This window comes from Populus nigra, chromosome 1 (genome assembly GCF_951802175.1).
Source record: "Populus nigra chromosome 1, ddPopNigr1.1, whole genome shotgun sequence".
Taxonomy (NCBI): Eukaryota; Viridiplantae; Streptophyta; class Magnoliopsida; order Malpighiales; family Salicaceae; genus Populus; species Populus nigra.
The window spans coordinates 26,385,709-26,405,872 of record NC_084852.1 but is presented as its reverse complement, the minus strand read 5'-3'; the positions used below and the strand labels follow the sequence as shown (position 1 = coordinate 26,405,872).

The 20,164-nt window shown below is 37.2% G+C and overlaps 1 protein-coding gene across 1 annotated transcript; it reads left to right on the top strand.

The window, feature by feature from the left end:
• The first annotated feature begins 7,013 nt into the window (after nucleotides 1–7,013).
• LOC133703113 (beta-glucosidase 12-like) lies at nucleotides 7,014–10,451 on the top strand. The gene is made up of 11 exons (XM_062127543.1): nucleotides 7,014–7,463; nucleotides 7,585–7,654; nucleotides 7,761–7,819; nucleotides 7,930–8,005; nucleotides 8,144–8,221; nucleotides 8,349–8,436; nucleotides 8,599–8,973; nucleotides 9,095–9,309; nucleotides 9,421–9,555; nucleotides 9,670–9,778; nucleotides 9,904–10,451. Exons 1-11 carry the CDS (start codon nucleotides 7,386–7,388, stop codon nucleotides 10,178–10,180), a joined length of 1,560 nt encoding a protein of 519 aa, XP_061983527.1. The 5' UTR covers nucleotides 7,014–7,385; the 3' UTR covers nucleotides 10,181–10,451.
• Nucleotides 10,452–20,164: the final 9,713 nt, after the last annotated feature.

Sequence of the window (20,164 nt, the reverse complement as noted above, 5' to 3'; positions counted from 1 at the left end):
TGCTAAATAAAATTAAATATAATGAATAAAAATAATATAAACTTAAACAAGTATTTTACTCCTGACTCTGGCGTTAGTGAATTAAGCAGTAAATTTATATTATTTTTATTCATGCATACACATATTTTTCTATTTCTCCTATTTTTTATTTTTTTCTATTTTTTTATTTTTTTGGCCTGGCCCCAGCTCAGCCCACATGGGCTGGGCTGGACCACGCTGGCCCAGCCCGTTCACTGGCCCAAGCCAGTGACCCGGCTGGGCAAAGGCACGCACCAAGCGTGCATGGAAGGCTAATTAAATTTTACGGCAACAGTGTCAAATGAGATTGCAAAGCAGAAGGAGAAGATTACCTGGACGCAGGATGAAGGCGTTGATGAAGATTGTGAAGACGATGGTCAACGCCGGCTCCCGTCTCTGCGCTTTCGTCCGATGGGCTGAGTTTGCGTCTCCTTTGCTCCTGGTTTTAGATTCTGTCACCGTCAGTTCTGAGATGAAGGGACAGACGATGGTGGGGCTGCTCCTCGTCTCTGTGTCGTTCCTCTGCTTTTCTGTCCCCTCAGTTTTTTTCGTTCCCAGTCTTCCCCCTCTCTTTGTTTCCTTTGGTTGCCCTTGCGTCTGTCTGTTCGGGGGGAAGGGGTTGCAACCATCGTCGCGGCTAACACTGGCCTGGAAGAAGACGATGATGAAGGTGCAGTGGCTGGCCAAAGTTTGCTCTCTCCTCTGTATAATCTCCCTCCCTCTGTTCGTTGCTTTTTTTTCTTTAATCTCCTCTGTTTCCTTGAGAAGAAACAGAGGAACGAAAGTCAGTTTATTTTCTCCTCTCCCCCCTGGGTTTTTTCCGTCTGGGTTTCAGCTTCTTTTCCCCAGTTTTTCCCTGGTTTCTTTCTTCTCCGGTTCTGTGGTTTCTTTTGTCTTTCCCCCAGTTTTTTTTTTCAGTTTTTCTTCCCCCTGCCGTTCACGGTTTTTTTTTTCCTCTCCCCTTTTCGTCCAACTCCCCCCCTTCCAGCCGTTTTTTTTTCTGGTTTTATCCTCTCTTGGAATGCCATGCGGTCCCATGCTCTCTGTTTTAATGCAGGAATAAAGGTAGCAGTTTTCTTTTTTTCGGGTGAAGAAGATGAACAGTGTTGAGGTTATTTTGCATTTTGGTCCTTGATGTTTTGAAAGTTTTGTAATCAAGCCCTTGGATAAACTTTAATTGGACCCCTGCATTTCAACGAATTTTACAAAACAGTCCCTGGAGTTTCAATTAAGCCCCTGATTTCATTAATTAAATTAATACCAACCTCAATTAAGTCTTAAAACTTATTAATTCTCCAATTAAACCCTTGATTGGATTAATTAAACTAGTCAAAAGTTTAATTAAATATTTAAACTTCCAATCATGTTGCCTTTAACCCAAATTTTAATTCATTCTTCATTTATTTTTACTTGTTTTTCATTATTTTTTCATCATTTTTTTATAAAATAATTAAAATAAAAAGGTCAAAATTTTGGTTATGACATGCGTGATTTCCCCTCATTTCTGCACTTATACAATTTAAAATTCTTCTGGTGAATGCAATTACAATAAATATCGTATTCAATGTAAATAAAGTCTAGCGTATTTACAAGATTAGCTTCGACTAATGGCATCCGTGATAAGATTGCCAAAAACGAATTACAAGATTAACTTCGGTTAATGGTATCTATGATAGGATTGTCGGGAAATGAATTACAATATTAGCTGAATCCGTGATAGGAATGCCGGGAAACGAATTACAAGATTAGCTTTGGCTAAAGGCATTCGTGATAGGATTGCTGGGAAATGAATTACAAGATTAGCTTTGACTAACGACATCCGTGATAGGAATGTTAGGAAACGAATTACAAGATTAGCTTCAGCTAATGACACCTTATCAATTATAAGATTAGCTTCGGCTAATGGCATCCATGATAGGATTGTCGGGAAATGAATTACAATATTAGCTTCGGTTAATGGCATCCGTGATAGGATTGCCGGGAAACGAATTACAATATTATCCGAATCCGTGATAGGAATGCCGGGAAACAAATTACAAAATTAGCTTTGGCTAAAGGCATCCATGATACGATTATCAGGAAACAAATTACAAGATTAGCTTCGGCTAACGACATTTGTAATAGGAATGCTGGGAAACGAATTACAAGATTAGCTTCGGCTAATGGCACCCTATCAATTACAAGATTAGCTTTGGCTAATGGCATCCATGATAGGATTGCCGGGAAATGAATTACAAGATTAGCTTCGGCCTTCGGCTAATGGCATTCGTGATAGGAATGACGGGAAAGGAATTACAAGATTAGCTTCGGCTAATGGCATCTATGATAGGATTGCTAGGAAATGAATTACAAGATTAGCTTCGACTAATGGCATCCGTGATAGAAATGCTGGGAAATTCTGAATCTGTGATAGGAATGCCGGGCAATGAATTACAGGATTAGCTTCGATTAATGGCATCCGTTATAGGATTGCCGAGAAATGAATTACAAGATTAGCTTCGGCTAATTAATAGCATCCGTGATAGGAGATTGCTAGGAAATGAATCACAAGATTAGACTTTGCAAGGTCACCCGGTTCACAAGGTCACCCGGTTCATGCAAGTAAATAAGAGTATTCAAATTAAGAATATACAAATGATTGTTAATTGGGTTTAAAAGATTTACAAGCAAAATATAAGTTGTATGTTAGAATTCTTATGGATCCGATAAAAAATTAATACTTCTTGCATATACATTACATGAGCATATATATATTTCTTTTATCAATATAATGGCATGTTTATTTATGTAATAGGTCCATCAAATATCCATGGAGATCATTAGTTTAGGACTTTACTTTGTCAAGCTTATATAAATATTTAATTTAAACAAAAGGGAATTAACGCGTGTATGTAGTATGCTTTTGTGTAAATCTTGATTTATTTATAAAAGTTCAGCTTAACATGTAGTACTTTACTTATCTTGTAATTAACCCTTTTGAAATGTTTAAGAACACTTATTATGGTGTAATGTTTTCTTTACATGTTAGTATTCCCTTTTCTTTTAAATTTTATGAGCATTGTTTGGAGTTTTCATTATTTTTGCTATTTTTAGTTTTTTTTTTCTGAAAATTTATCAAAAACATGGGTAAAAAATCTGGTAGCAAAAGTCAGCGGTGCTGCAGAGAAAGAGATAGCAGACAACTAGGAGGAGGAATCCATGGCAGAGAGGAGAGGAGGTGTTTTAGTTTATTTAGAGCTCTGATACCAAGTTAAGAATAATAGAATGACTTGGGTTGTGCCTTAGCGTGCCTTTCCTATTTATATATATGTGGCATAACATGACAGTAACTGTCGGGATTACAACATTGAAATAATCCTATATTATTTCATATACGTATAATTATTTCCTATTCGTATGTATGCATGTTATACATTCTATAATAGAGTCCTTCTATTTTCTTCACGACTCAATGTTGAGACGATCGAACTCTGCTGAATGGTAATAAAGATGAAATTACATATGGATAGTACATATGCTTCTCTTTAATGGTCCCACGATCTCAGCGAAAACCCGCCTCATCCTCCTTCTAAAGCATTTCTAGTTTAAATTAATTTTATTTGAACTTATAAATATTTTATTTTTATATTAATTTAATTTAATTTTATTATTTTTTACTTCTATTTAATAGATTTTTTAAAAATATATATATTTTTAAATTATTACGGACAGTGTTACCGACAGATTAAGTCTGTCGATATATTCTAAAGAGTTTGAAAAGAATTACTACAAATGTCACTTCAATTGCTTAATCACCGACGGAATTACAAAAAGAATTACTGCAAATGTCAAATTAACCAACGGAAATACCAATGGTGAAAAAAAAGATCATCTATGAAATTACATACGGTTTTTTTGTCGATGATATGTTATATTCATTGATGAAAATACCAACAAAATAAAACGGATAAATTGTTTTTGGCGTGCTTTTACCATCATGAAATCCATCGATAATTTTATTACAGACAGACTTATTGACAAACTACCAATCACCAACGAGAGTTTTTCTAACAAAGTATTTCTTTTTGTGAGTCCGTCAATAAAATTTGTACCGGCGGACTAAAAGTATAAATGCCGACAAAAAAATTTATCGATAAATCTAAAAATTTGGCAGTGGTTTCAATTTTTACTCCAAACAATTTTTTGTCTCAATTTTGTTCTTGATTTTAAAAAATTCTCGATTAAAGATTTTTATATAAACTCAACCATGGCTTCCATGGGAATCATGATAAAAAAACGATGGTATTTAATAAAAAATTAATTTATAAGAATTTTTCGATGGAAGTTCCTAGTATAATAATCCAAAGTATTTGGGAGCAAAATTTGCAGTAACTCTATAGTAGGAAGATATTTGTTGAGGTATGCCCTTATGTCCCTTATTTGATAAGTTTTTCTCATGCTTCATTTCCTCTTAAAAAATGATCAGATTCTTTGAGAAATAACCTCAATCTGCGGAAAACTACTTCAGCATGGCAGTGTAAATACACACAAGTATATTATAGTTTTCCTCTAAAGTAGAAATCAAGAAAAAGACTATTTTTTATATATAATTTTCTTTTGATTTAAGATATTTTATTGAATATTGATATTTCATATAAATAGTATTTTATACTAATAAAAATACAGTATAAAATTATTGAATTGTAAATTTAAATTTAGAAGTTAGAGAGAAGGTATATAAACATGATATAAATTTAAATTTGAAATCTCGTTTTATACAGGTGTAAAACGTTATACCGATAATTTTAATTTTAAGCTTGCTAGGATAAAATAAAAAATGAAACGTCGAAGTTAGAAAAGCCAAATATGAGCTGTAGATTCAGACAAACCTAGTGCCCTTTGATTTATTATAACTTGCTAAACATTATTATCAATAAATAATTTTGTGAAATCAAAACAATTGTATTATTATTCAACGAACCATCGATGTCTGTTGGAATACTCTTTGGAATACACTCATGGATTTCAGTCCATTGATGAATTCATCGATGTTATTTAATACCATCATTTTCTTCCAAAACTCTCAAGAATTCTCTAATGGATTTAAGTACATTAGTGAATCCATTGGTGTTATTATCCTCACTGACATATGTATGTAATAAATTTTAATTTATTAGTTCCTTTAGTGAATCTATCGAAGTAAAAAAATCTTTTCATTTTATATTTTCTCTATCCAACTATCTTAATTTTACAACAATATTTTACATCGAAAATGGGTTCAAATCCAATGTTTAATCAGAATCCTCATTACCTTCATGTTCATCATCATCTCTTTGGTTGAACTAAAATTGTTTGATCTTTTAGTATATCAAATAGTACTTAATATATCATATAACTTATCAATATCAACATGAAAATAAGTATTCTCAATGACATGAAAATGAGAATTCTCCTTTACTTGATAGATGAAACTTGATATAGATCAACTAACTCATCTATTTGAAATACATTTTCTACCCCACTTACTTCATCCCTACCATCGTTCACAACTTGAACATGACTTCTAGGTTTGGTTTTCAAAACAGGTAGGGAAAGAAGGTTTTTTCTCCCCTGCACCGTCCCTCTCTCTCCCTCTCTCTCCCTCCCAGATGCCCAAAATTAAAACTCGACACAACCCGCACCCACGACCTACCACCAAATGAAAAAATAGAGGGGACAAGCCTTGCGAGCAGTTGCTTAGTGGACTAGAAAAAAACAAGGGAGAGGATGAGAAAACAAAAGGGGAAGATGAAAGACAGATGAAAAAGAAAGAAAGAAGGAAAACGAGAGAAAAAAAAGAAAGGAAAACAGAAAGGATAAAAAAATAGAGAACAGAAACAAGAGGAGAGGAGAGGAACAAATTAAAACAAAAAACTAGAAGAAAAAACAAGAGAGACAAGGATGAAAAAAACAGAAAAAAGGAAGAAGTTTGTGCCTCTGCACATAGAGAAGGAAAAAGGAATCGCAATGGCAACCACTATCTTCTCCCCACAACTGCCTGGAATAACCGTCATTCTACCATCGGCGCCACCAGCACCACTAACGCCACCGCCAGGTCAGCCTCCCCTCCCCTCCTCCTCTTTCTCCTTCTTCTTCTTCCTTGTCCACTGTTTTTTGAGCCGGCAAGTGACGGCCTAGACCAAAATGATTCTTTTTTTAGGAGAAGCATCGTCATAACATCTAGCTGAAGGAACTTTTTGTTTCTATACTTCACAATTGACATATAATTTTGTTTCCACTAATATTTTTTGAATGTGAAAGTGCAAAATTAATAACACCCTTAACCCTTTTATAATAATCTTTCATAGACAACCATTGAGGTAAATTTAGATACATCCACGAACGATCATCCATTAATTAGGAAACCTATATAGATTAATGATGACAATATTTATTAATAATATAACAATCAATTCAAAATTTAACTTTGTTAGTTAAAATTTAATTCAAATCTAATAACCAATTATTATTTTTGTCTCAAAAATGTTATGATATGTAAAAATATCAACTAAATAAATCAAAATTTTATTTGGTTTTTTTTTGTTAGTATTTGAAATTATGAACTTATATGTAAGATGTAATTTTGATATTAAATAAAAAAATAATTTTTTTAGTTTTTATATTAACATTAAAATGATTACGTTTTCAATTTAAAATGATAAGTATTGATTTTTCTTCAAATAAACAGACCGAGTGTCTGAAGTTTTTCTAATCTGTTGTCTACGTGGAAAAGATGAAAAGGAAAGATTCTAGGAAGCCAGCCCCAAGTGGATGGGTGAAAACAAAGAGTCTATTGTTATGGGCCCTAAAGAGGCAGCTTGATTTTATCCATAGCTAGTGGTAATGGCAAACGAGGAACGCACGCATGTAACGGAATTGTTTAATTTTTATTAGAGTATGTAAGAAAAAATATATATTTTTATTAGAGTACGTAAGAAAATATATTCCCATTAAGTGGGTCGTGCATGACACGGATATGTCCTAAAATAACTTCAAATACCTTCAACTGCCATCTTATTTGAAATTCTTCCATACAAAAACTTATTTTGATTATTTGAAACTTCTTAGAAATTATGAAGTAATGCTGCTTGTACACGCTGGGAGCTAGTGCCTATAAAATGGTCGTTCCATCCATGCCATCTTGCATCAAATCTCTTCATCTTCATACATTCTACTGCTCTGTAACTCACCATCTCTCCTATCGAGGAAGCACAGAATCTCTGCCTCATTTACAAACTTGCGTTACATTCTTTTGTACCCAAACAAACCTCTGTTTCACACACCAAGCCCAAGCCTTTATAATATCTAATCCTATTTATCTAAGTGCCAGCTTCAATACTTAGACTGCAATGGGAAGCATTGATGACTTCAGCCGTTATTCTTTCCCAGATGATTTTGTTTTCGGAACATCCTCATCAGCTTACCAGGTACATACTCTAAATTCTGCTGCTTCTAGTGCAGTAATTAGGAGGGGACAACAGAACATTATTTAAAATAATGCTAGTTATGTTAATTAATTTTTCGTTATTATTTTATTATGGTATGCAGTATGAAGGTGAAACAAACAAACATGGTAGAGGACCAGCTATATGGGACACTTTCACTGAGGAACATACAGGTACCAATCTCTCACGTTAAAATCTGTACTTCCCTCGCTAAAAGTTGAATAGAATTATGTTAATGTCCTAAGAAAACCACCATTATTAACTTTTCAACGTTTGCAGAGAGAATAAATGATCATAGCAACGGAAATGTAGCTGTTGATTTCTACCATCGCTATAAAGTATGGGAGTTCTTCATCATATTTTGGTTGTGGTTATCTATATGATGTAAATAACTATATTCTGATTAATTTAGTGTAATTGTTCTTAAAAAAAATCGAAAATGTTACAGGAAGATGTGCAAAGAATGAAAGAAATGGGAATGGATGCTTTCAGATTCTCCATTTCTTGGTCTAGAGTATTACCACGTAAGTTTTTTTATTTTATTTTTCAAAATTTGTTCTTGACATAGTAATAGTAATGACACTAGCAGGATTTGACTTTGACAGTGAATTTCCATTTGATATACAATAGCTTTCCGTTGGATTTGTTTTTGGAAAATGCAGATGGCAGGTTAAGTGCTGGAGTAAACGAAGAAGGCATCAAGTTTTATAACGATCTCATTGATGACCTCCTCAAGAATGGTTACAACCTTTCCCTTCCCTTCAATTAATCATACTATTTTGCCAAAAATTGATGCGAAAATTCTTATACAACAAAAGGTTTATCTTGTGCGCTCCATCTGATTATATGTTGTTCTGTAATATATAGGTTTGCAGCCTTACGTTACTCTCTTTCACTGGGATTCTCCACAAGCTTTAGAAGATAAATATGGTGGTTTCTTAAGTCCTAACATTGTGTAAGTAGCAACCTTTCGTTAATTATTCTTCAAATATCCCAACTTGTTGTAGCTTCGAAATATTATAATCTAATCTGTCATTTTGGAGACTTTGTGGACATATGCTTCTCTAAAATTCAAAACATTCCTATAAATTTTCTCACATGAAACATTGATTTCCAGAAATGATTTCCGAGACTTTGTCGACCTTTGTTTCCAAAAGTTTGGAGACCGAGTGAAGAAGTGGATTACTTTGAACGAGCCATGGATGTTCAGTGTTCAAGGTTATGACATGGGCAAGATGGCACCGGGTAGGATTTCTGTCGTCGTAAATGATCCCCACCGATCCTTAAACAATGGTGCCACTGAATTGTATACGGTTAGCCATCATTTGTTGCTTGCTCATGCTGCGGCAGTGAAACTATACAAGGAAAAATATCAGTCATGTCAAGGTGGACAGATTGGGATAACACTTGTTTCTTATTGGTTTGAACCTTACTCAAACAGTGAAGATGATCAAAATGCAACCAAAAGAAGCCTCGACTTCATGCTTGGTTGGTTAGTATTTTTTTATATATATCGAATTCAAAAGTACTTTCTGAATTCTGAATTCAGCTAGAGAAGACCTGATATGTATGTATAAACAGAAGGTAATCAGTGTTTTTCTTCATGGTGGCAGGTTCATGGATCCTTTAACTAATGGTGACTATCCACGTAACATGCATGACTTTGTTGGTGGAAGATTGCCCAAGTTCACTGCCGAGGAATCTAAGATGTTGAAGGGATCGTATGATTTTATTGGAATTAATTACTACACAACATATTATGCTCAAAACATCGAAGCAAATTATCAGAGTGTTGGATTCATGTCAGATGCTCGTGCTAATTGGACAGGTAGCCCAATGATCTATATCTTTTCTTTATTATTCATCTTTTTTTTTCAATTAGATGATGTTTTATCAATTATCAGTTATTAATTTACTTTGTTATTTCTTAATTTTGTAGGAGAGAGAAATGGAATCCCAATAGGTCCACAGGCTGGTGTAAAATGGCTTTATATTTATCCCGAAGGCATCAGCAGGCTTTTGAATTACACCAAAGATCTATACGGGAACCCAACAATTTACATTACTGAGAATGGTATGGTTGAAATGAACAATCATACATTATGCTACATTTAAGTTTCTTAGTACTTCTCTAACACTAAGTATATATATATGTTCTTAATGTTTTTTTTTATTGATTTTTTTTCAGGGGTTGATGACGTAAATAACAATGCTTCATCACTAAAGGAAGCTCTTAATGATCCCATAAGAGAAAAATCTTACAAAGACCACCTTAAGAATGTCTTGAGATCCATCAAGTGAGTTAATTTTGAGCATTTATTAACAAATGATCATTGATAATGAGTTTTTTAATCCATAGCAACAATTATATTATTAAGTTACCAGATCCATCTTACTGGGATTCAATATTTATTTATTGCAGTGAGCATGGTGTTGATGTTAAGGGATTTTTTGCTTGGTCTTTGATGGACAATTTCGAATGGGGAAGTGGTTATGCTGTGAGGTTCGGCCTCTACTACGTTGATTACAAAAATGATTTGAAACGATATCCTAAAAAATCAGTCAAGTGGTTCAAGCAGTTTCTTAGAAGAGACTCCCACAGTCCTATTCCACATACGTATCCTCTGATTACTTCTAATGAAACGTCGAAGATTGAAGATAGTTTGGTTCGGGATGCTAAAAGGCCAAGAAATGCCTGAATGCCTTCGGCAGGATTTGAAGTCAAAGTTGTTAGCATCTGCAAATTGGGCTTTCACGGCTGAAAGATAGAGCTCTCAGCATTAATTCAACAGAATTTGGTCACCACTTCATTCATTCAAGGCTGTGGTTAAGAATAAAAATTCATGGTTCTAGTTTTCCTTTCTTTTGTTTAATTATGGTTTTAGAATTTAATTTGATTGTTTTACTGTTGTATCGTTTTCTCATTCGATTATTGATTATGATTCGTTTAATAATAATACAATTCTTCTGCACCATCATTCATTATGGTTCGTTTAATATTATTTTTTTCAGGAAAAAAAACGTAATATTTGACTCTCAAAAGTTTTTTAAAGGAATAGATTATAGTATAAATATATACAAATGTATTGGTAAACCAAAAATAGAAAAAGTAGAGAACTAAAATAGCTTCATATACACGAAAAAATGACGATAGGAGAGTGTTGAGGAGGTGGCTGATTATGAATTAAAGAGAGAGATTATGTATAAAAATACAAAAATATTAGTTTGTGTGGGAGTAACATCCAAATCCATTAAGTAAGACTTAATTTGCAAAGCCTAAGACACTATTCGCACAACAACATAATCATATTGAATTAAAATACCAAACAAATATCTCATTTTCAATACGATGGATATATATATATATATATATATATATATAAAAAAAAAAGAAGATTGAATTAAAATGCTAAAAAGATAGGTGAAAGAAAAATAAAAGCAAATTTATAAAATCAATAATCCAAAGATAATTTGAGCTAAGAAAGAATGCATAAGCTGCGATAACAAAGTCACAACTTCTAGTCGCACTTTATTTTGTGAAACCATCAGTCCTATGATTAGTTTCGTGCAAAACATGAGAGAAAGACATCGAACGCAAATGTGAAGAAAATATAGCTGTATAGATGAAACCCTCATGAAATCTCCATGATGACCTATTAGATGGCTTATTCATACAATTCATCACAACAACATAATCATATTCAAAAATGAATTTTACTCCAATAAAATCATTTCACGTAGTAGTTCAAGAACTTGTAACAAGGCAGTTGGGTGGAATGCAGTATGCACCAAGGACTCTAGGTTTAGTTGATTTCGTCGATTTATTCAAGAACCAACCATTCCTCGAAGAGATGGAGCTTATCCGACAAGATTGGGAAAGACCCCCGATGGTAAAAAGGGAGAAGGGAGCAATTTTGAAACATCATTCAGCCAGAATTATGCAGTTTGGAGGAATGAAGCGCTTTCTGAAGTGAGGGATTTCTCAACACAAAAACATCCAGAATCAGTGATAGAGCAACTAAAAAGGAAAAGGGCTGATAATGGGGAAGAGTTAAGAAAGCAGCTAGAACGATGTATAATTGATCTCAGCAACAGTAAAGGGCAGCAACAACTGTCAGAAAGTCAGTTAGAGGAAGAAAATACGATGAGGGTTTACTTGAACCAGCGGTTGGAAAAACAGGATAAGCAGTTAACATCTTTAAAGGAATGGCAGAAAATGGCCGAGGTAGCTGAAGAAATAGCAAAAGGGGTCCAGGCTGAGTTAAGGAATTGAATGACCGAATATGATGAGCTAATTAAGAAGAATGGGCTTACAGAAAAAGAGTTGGCAAATGTTAAGAGATCAACAAAAGGCAAGATGAATGTTGACAAAAAGGTGATGGATTCCTTGAAGAAGGGAAAGACCATTCTTTTAAAGAAAGTAGAAGTTGAAAAAGAGAAGAATCGGCTAGCCCAACTCGACATCGAAGAGGAAAGAAGGATCAAAGCTCAATATATGGTGCAACTTGAGGAAGAGAGAAGTGCAAGAAAGGCCGCTGAGTCTGATATAAGAGATTACCAGAAGAGAGCTGAGTCTTCAAAAGGAAGGATGAGGGCTTTACAATCTGAGATCGAGATATGAGAAGAAGAATTGAGGGAGTTGAGAAGCCATTTCTTCGAGATGGAAGAGGAGCTATGTAAGGCTAAGTAAGAACGTCAAGAATGTCAAGACTACATGGACAGCTTTGCAGTTCAAATTAACTCCAAAATAGCCGAGCTGAATATAGAAAAGGAAGAACTGCAGAGGGTAAGGGATAAGTTGGCACGGTCGGAGGATATGGTTCGTGTGTTGGAAAGAAGTAATGAAGCCTTAGGAGCCAGCAATGAAGTGATAATCGCAGATAACACCATGTTCCATGATAAGATAAGGCATATGACAAAGCAAGTCGAGCAAGCAGCCCGCTATGTGGAAAGGTTGCAACAACAAGCCACCCAAGTTGGAAATGATGCTTCAAAATATCGAGAATACATGGGGGCCATCACCTCTTTTATTGGGGACTTAGCTAATAGAGAAAATGCCTTTTAAGGGTAGCGATGTATAAAGCCCTTTTCTGTTATCATTTTGTACGAGCGACTTCTATTTATAAGAAGGCCATGACTTATTTTTCTTTCTAATATGTTTTGGTAAACTATATTGATAAGAACTTGGCAAACCCTCCTTTACAGTAATCAGGTCGACTCGGAAATCTTGCCTAAAGGATTACAAAAGTCATGAATCAGCTCTAAATTTTTTTTTTCACATCATGTGCACCATATTTTCATCATGCATTTTGTTTTTAATTTATCATACACATTCCAGATCATGAAACATAGGTCCCACATCCAAAGTCCACCACACCCGGTCCAGATCGAGGATGGAGAACGAAGAAAGAGCTCACTTAGAGTCACATTATCAGACCGAGTTGGAATCCGTAAAAAATGAAGTTTCTCGGCTAACCGACCTACTCGAGCACCTTCTAAGAGCTAAGAATGGGGAGGGAACATCAGCACAACAACCTGAAGGAGCGCCAGCAGCTGACATCCCTCAAGCATCTCAAAACCAGGGGGCAAACTCGGCCAATGAACAACATTTTGTGCCTATCACCCCTATCCAGCCAATTCATGCTCCAATCACTGTGGACTTAACAGCGGAGGGAATCCTGGATAATAGGTCTCCCAGTTTGATGGACCAAGACAAGTTGTTTGCTTTGGAAGAAAGATTAAGGGCAGTTGAGGGTAATGAATGGTTTAACCCTATGCGAGCAGCTGAAGTATGTTTGGTACCTATTATGGAAAGAGATTAGAATAGATTCCTTATATATGTAAATACCTTATATAGGATAATTATCATGTGTAGTATACTCCACTCTAGTATTGTACACAACCCTAGAGATATAAATACAAAGGATGGTTGCAGCTATTAGAAACCATTGCAATTCACATACAAATCATTCTCTAAACTTAACTTGGTATTAGAGCAAGCAAAGAAAATAAAATCGCAGCTTTATTCTGGTCCAGTTCTCTTCTCTGTCAATGACAAATAATTTTGTTGTTGCTGCACCGTTCACTCACTCTTCTTCCTCTCTTGCACCACCATCAATGACAGCTGCTACATCTGGTGCCCTTCTTGCTGCTGCTGAAATCGAATTGCCTCAGACTTCCTCTTTAGATGTCATGACTGCTATAACAAAAGTCCTTGCTATCATCCCTCTCCCCAACACTCAGCAAGCAATATCTTTAAAGTTCTCCAACACCAATTTTCTGTATTGGAGGATGCAGATGAAACCTTTTCTTTTGGGCCAAGGTGTTTTTCCCTTTGTGGATGGCTCATTACCATGTCCTCCCTCTCATATGATTTCTGTTGACACCTCCTTACCTACTGTTAATGCTTCGTATCTGTCATGGAAGCAACAAGACCATCTACTCATGAGTGCTCTTTTATCCTCCCTCTCTACAGAAGTTCTGCACCTAGTGGTTGCTTGTAACACCTCCCACGACGTCTGGACAACGCTAGAAATAGCCCTTGCTTCTCCTTCCAACTCACGAATTATGCAACTCCATGGTTCCTTCCAAGAGGTACAACAAAATGATGAATCTGTCAGCACCTATCTACAGAAGGCTAAGTCCTTATTTGATGAACTTGTTATAACTGGTAGACCAATCTCTATGGAAGATTTTAATCTGTATGTGTTTCGGGGATTACGCAGCGAGTTTAAGGACCTGGTAACCAACTTATCTACTAAAGCTAATCCTATCTCGTACACTGACCTCCACAACCACCTCCTCACACATGAATTTATCAACAAAACCAATATCCATCCTGCTGTAACAGCTCTTCTATTACCCACTCCATCCCAGCAGCCATCTGCGTTTTTTGGGCAGCGACAGTCAGGTTCCAACTATGGCAGAAGAGGCCGTTTTCGTGGGGGATGGCGACCAAATAACCGTAGTAGTTATCATGGACATCATGGTTATGGTTCAGCTAAGAATTTCAGTCCTACAAATTCTGCTTCAGGTTCACAGTCTGGACAACAGGGAAATCGGGTCTCCTATGGCTCAAGTCAGCACTTTGGGCAGCAAAGCAACCGGTTTAGGGGTTCTCACCGCATCATCAAATGTTAGCTATGCTATGATTATGGGCATACTGCCCAACAGTGTTCTCAATTATCTACTAATCATGTACAAGCTAATGCCAATTTAACATTTAACATTGCCCTCACAACTTCTCCTGTTACTTGGTTTCTTGATACAGGTGCAAATCATCATATGACGCCAAACCTTGTGAGTATGACAAGTTCAGAACCTTACCTTGATAATGATCACTTGCATGTTGGCGATGGTAAGGGTCTTGTTATCTCTAATATTGCTCACTCTCACATTCAGTCACCCAAACGCACATTTACATTATCCAACATTTTACATGTTCGTACCATCAAAAAACCTTTACTATCTGTTTAGAATTTTTGTCTTGAGAATAACGTGTTTTTTGAATTTCATCCATTTGTATTTTATGTTAAGGATCTCATGACAAAGGAAGTTCTTCTTTCCGGTCGGAGTAGAGATGGTCTATATGTTCTGTCCGAGTCCTCTGCAACGTCATTACCTCAAGCCTTTCTATCCACTCGAATCTCTACTTCAGCTGATGCCTAGCATCGTTGTCTTGGACATCCCACTCCACATATTTTGCATTTTTTAGTGTCAAATAAACAGGTGTCCTGTACGTCAAAATATTTTGATTTTAATTGTTCAGCATGTCCTCTTGGTAAGTCGTCTCGTTTGTGTTTAAAAACTACAGGTCATCAAACTTAAGCTCCTATTGACTTGATTTTTAGTGATGTTTGGGGACCTTCCCCTATGTTATCATCTGATGGATTTCGCTATTTTGTTATTTTTGTGGATGCCCATACAAGGTTTATTTGGTTTTACCCCTTGGCTGCCAAATCTGATGTTTTTACTATCTTTCATCGATTTCAAGCACAAGTTGAACGTCAGTTTTCCTTAAAAATCAAATCTGTTCAAACAGATTGGGGCGGCGAATATTGAAAACTCAATACCTATTTTAAAACAATTGGTATTCATCATCATGTTATCTACCCCCATACTCATGAACAAAATGGCATGGTCGAATGTCGTCATAGACATATTGTTGAAACTGGACTTACTCTCCTAGGTCAATGTAAAGCTCCCTTAAAATACTGGAGTTCTGCTTTTGAAAGTTTTGTTTATTTGATTAATCGCATGCCAACTCCAATTCTTAATCATAAAACACCTTTTGAATGTCTTTTAAAATCAACTCTTGACTATGGATTTCTTTGTACTTTTAGGTGTCTCTGCTTTCCGCTACTTCGTCCATATAATGCTCATAAGTTAGATTTCCGCTCTTCTCCTTGTGTTTTTCTAGGTTATAGCAACTCTCATTTCGGTTATCGATGTTTTGATTTGTCGTCAAATCGTCTTTATATTGCTCGTCATGTTCAGTTTCATGAAACTGTGTTTCCCTTTTACAAGTCTGAACAGAGTATTGCCTCACCTATACAACCCCCTGTTGTCACTTTTCAGCCCCTCACATCTGTCTCTACACAATATTTAGCCAAATCCAGTGCTCCAACAAACCCCCTGCACCTACATCAACCTCTCCTGCCCCCTTATTTTTGCCTGTATATCATGATCATATTCATTCCACAGGTACAGGTCCTGATTTGTCACTCTCACATGTGTCTCCTATGGCCCCGGTCTCTCTTGATGTGGCACTCTCCTCTGTTGGGTCTCCTACTTTGGGTGCAGTATGTGCGTGCCTTGTGCTATCTGATTTGCCCAACTCCCCTGTTCCTTCCCCTGCTGGCTCTCCCTCTCGATTTGCTTCCCCTGCTCGGCCTAGTCCTCTGTTGCGCCCTTCAACACCAGGTTCCTCCCCTATTCCCCCCCTGGACTTGATTTATGTGTTGATTTGTCTCATTTCTCTCTTCAGCAAGGCCAAGACATTGTGTCTTCCACTCAACCATAGGTTGCACGCACTCACTCCATGGTGCTTCACCAACATTCATCTAAAACTGCCAACTTAAGTGTCTTATCTGCCTCTCGATCTACATCTTTACCTCAGCAGGAACCAGCTTCATTTAAGGCTGCTGACAAATACTTGATTTGGCATAATGCCATGCAAGAAGAACTTCGGGCCCTTCACATTAATGAAACCTGGTCATTAGTTCCTTTTGCTCCATCTATGAATGTGGTTGGCAGTCGGTGGGTATATAAGATTAAGAGGCCCGTCGATGGTTGTATGGATCGATATAAAGCACGGCTGGTCACATGAGGTTTCACTCAGCAAGAGGGGGTTGATTACTTGGAAACATTTAGTCCGGTGATTAAGCCAAGAACGATTCGACTAGTCCTTACTATTGTTGTCACCTATGGTTGACAGATTCATCAGTTGGATGTCCATAATGCCTTTTTGAATGGCATTCTTCAAGAGGAGGTGTACATGGCACAACCACCTGGTTTTGTTGACCCTACATTCCTCTCGCATGTGTGTCGTCTACATAAATCTTTGTATGATTTGAAACAAGCGCCTCGGGCATGGTACAACTGGTTAAGTGAGTTTCTGATCTCCATTTGTTTTCAGGCATCGAAGGATGATACTTCTCTCTTTATTCTCTCCTTCAACGGTGCTATATTTTATTTACTTGTGTATGTTAATGATATGTTGTTGACTGGGAGTAACCCGACTTTTCTTCAACGCTTAATTATTTTGCTGAGTTCAGAGTTTAAACTTCGAGATTTAGGCTCTATTCATTTCTTCTTAGGCATTGAAGTTCAATCCACTTCTATAGGTTTGTTAATCAACCAACACAAGTATACTCTTGATATTATCCAACGAGCAGGTATGACTTCTTGTAAACCAGTTGCTACTCCTTTGTCTACCTCCTCAAAATTGAGCATCGCATCTGGTACTCCTTACTCTGATCCGACATGGTATAGACAGATTGTTGGGGATCTCCAGTATCTTATTTACAAGACCTGATATTTGTTATGCAGTCAATAAGGTATGTCAGTTTATGCATGCCTCTACTAAGGATCATTGGTCGGCTGTTAAACGCATTCTACATTACCTTCAAGATACAGCTTCTTATGGTCTACACATTACTTCCTCATTGTCTCTTCATGGTTTCACTGATGCTGATTAGGCTGGCAGTATTGATGATCAAAAATCAACAGGTGGTTATCTTATATATCTTGGTGCTACTCTTATTTCATGGAAATCAGGGAAGCAACGCACTGTGGCTCGGTCTTCTACAGAGGCAGAATACAAGGCCTTAGCTGATGGTACTGCTAAAATCTTATGGATTCACTCTTTATTATCAGAACTTCATTTTCCATCGGCATCCATGACTACGTTATGGTGTGATAATTTAGGAGCCACCTTCCTATCTCTTAATCCAATTTTTCATGCTCACACTAAACATGTTGAAGTTGACTATCACTTTGTTCGTGATCGCGTTGCTAAGCAAGAAATTCAGGTACGTTTTATCTCTTCAAAGGACCAACTAGCTGATGTCCTTACCAAGCCGCTTCCCCCAGTCTCGTTTGCTCTTTTTCGATCCAAGCTTCAGGTGGAATCTCCACCTTCAGCTTGACGGGGTGTATTATGGAAAGAGATTAGAATAGATTCCTTATTTATGTAAATACCTTATATAGGATAATTATCATGTGTAGTATACTCCACTCTAGTATTGTACACAACCCTAGAGATATAAATACAAAGGATGGTTGTAGCTATTAGCAACCATTGCAATTCACAAACAAATCATTCTCTAAACTTAATTGTACCAAACATCGTGGTGCCTGTTGTTACTCCATTTTGGACCCCACGTGCTGGAGACAGTGTATACCTTTTTTGAACAGAGTGTAGGAGTTTAGCTCATATTCGCCAGAAGATTGACAAAAGCACAGAAAGAAATATTTTGTGTTGAATAAATCCCTCAAAAGTGGCACTAAAAAACTTGGTTCTGCTACTGCCGTAATTTTTTTGTTCCAACTTAGGCCCTGATTCTGACTGGGCTTCATGCAATATCTGACCATCCCCATCTGAATTATGTCACTCGTGACATGTTGAAGAATGGACCTACACCTTTATTGGGTCCTAAGGCTCACTGTTCCTATGGCAGACTCTCAGTCGAACTAGGATGTTTGGCATTGTTAGTTTCCTGATTTTAGATCGGGAGACCCTTTTTGACCAACCAGTTTGCGGCCCGATCCTGTCCGTTAAAACGATTATATCTTGCCTTGAATCCTTCGTGAAAGTTGTAGTCCTACACACATAGATGAATTTTGGCTTTTGAATCGCTGGATTTCGATATCAGAAACTCAAGATATGCATGTTTGAATATCTAATGAGAAAGTGAAATTTCTGCCGCATTTTTTTGGCTACCTGCAAATAGAATATTAATTATATATAAAAAGAGAGTAGAACCCGAAACAGTGTCATTTTGAGACATTGTTCCTCCCATGTGCATGCCGCTGCCCGAGACCCTCAGGAGTGGGGAGCAACTGCAGGTGTGGGAGCAGCGCAGGCGTGGGAGCAGCACAGGCTGCCCTGGCTTGGTGTCCCCTGCTCCCCATGCGCATGGTGCTGCCCCGCTCCCCCTTCACCTATATATATACTGTTATTAGCAGCTACAAAGGGGGGCTGGTTTTTTTTTGGGAGAAGGAAAGAGGAGGAGAGCAGTTGTGAACAGAAGACAGTAGGGAAGAAAGAAAAGAGAGAACAAAGAAGAGAAAGAAAAAAAGAAAAAAACCGAGAGAAAAGAGGAGGAGTTCAGTTGTGAACGGAAGAATAGAAAACAGAGGGAAGAGAGAACAAAATAACAGAGAGATTTTGGGAGTTAAAAGAAATAGAGAAAAGGAACGAGAGAGGGCGGTTTGAGAGGGGAGACCGAGCAGAGTGAGGGAACAAAAAAACTGAAGCCAAAAGAATAAAACAAAGGGGGGAAACTTTCGGGAAAAAGAGAAGAACAGAAAGAGACGGAAAGGAAAGTTTTTGAATGAAAGAGAGGGGAACGAGAAAGAAACAAAGAGGCCAAGCAATGCTGAAACGGAAGAGGGGAGGAAGAGCAGGTGCAGCGCCATCATTAGCTCATCATCTCCTTCATCCCAGCAGCCACACCAGGAGGAAGAGCAGTCACGGCAACACCACTAACCGCACTAGCAGCTGCACAGATGATGAGGAAAGGCAGCCGCAAAAACATCAGGAGGAAGAGTAGCCGCAACCACCCCCCATGAACCGAGCACTTCATCATCACCGTCAGCTACCACTGCCCTCCCAGTCGACAACGACCCCGTGAGAAGCAGAAGAAAGAAACGGAAACAGAGGAGAACAGGGCTAAAAAAACGCAGAGAAGAAGAGGAAGAAAGGCCTCCCACACCGGACTAACCCCCACCATAACCATTCCCTACCACCTGCACCTCCATGAAGCTGTTGTAGAGAGGGAAGAACAGCGTTGGCAGAGGGAACAAAGGAAGCCAAGAGAAGAAGCAACGCCTTTGCAGAGTGGAAGAGATAACAACTGCTGTCATCGGGTGTCCTCTCCACTGCCACCAGCTCCATCAGCACTGCTAAAAAACAGCAGAACCACCATCAGAAGAAAGAGCACCGTGAGAAACAGAAGAAG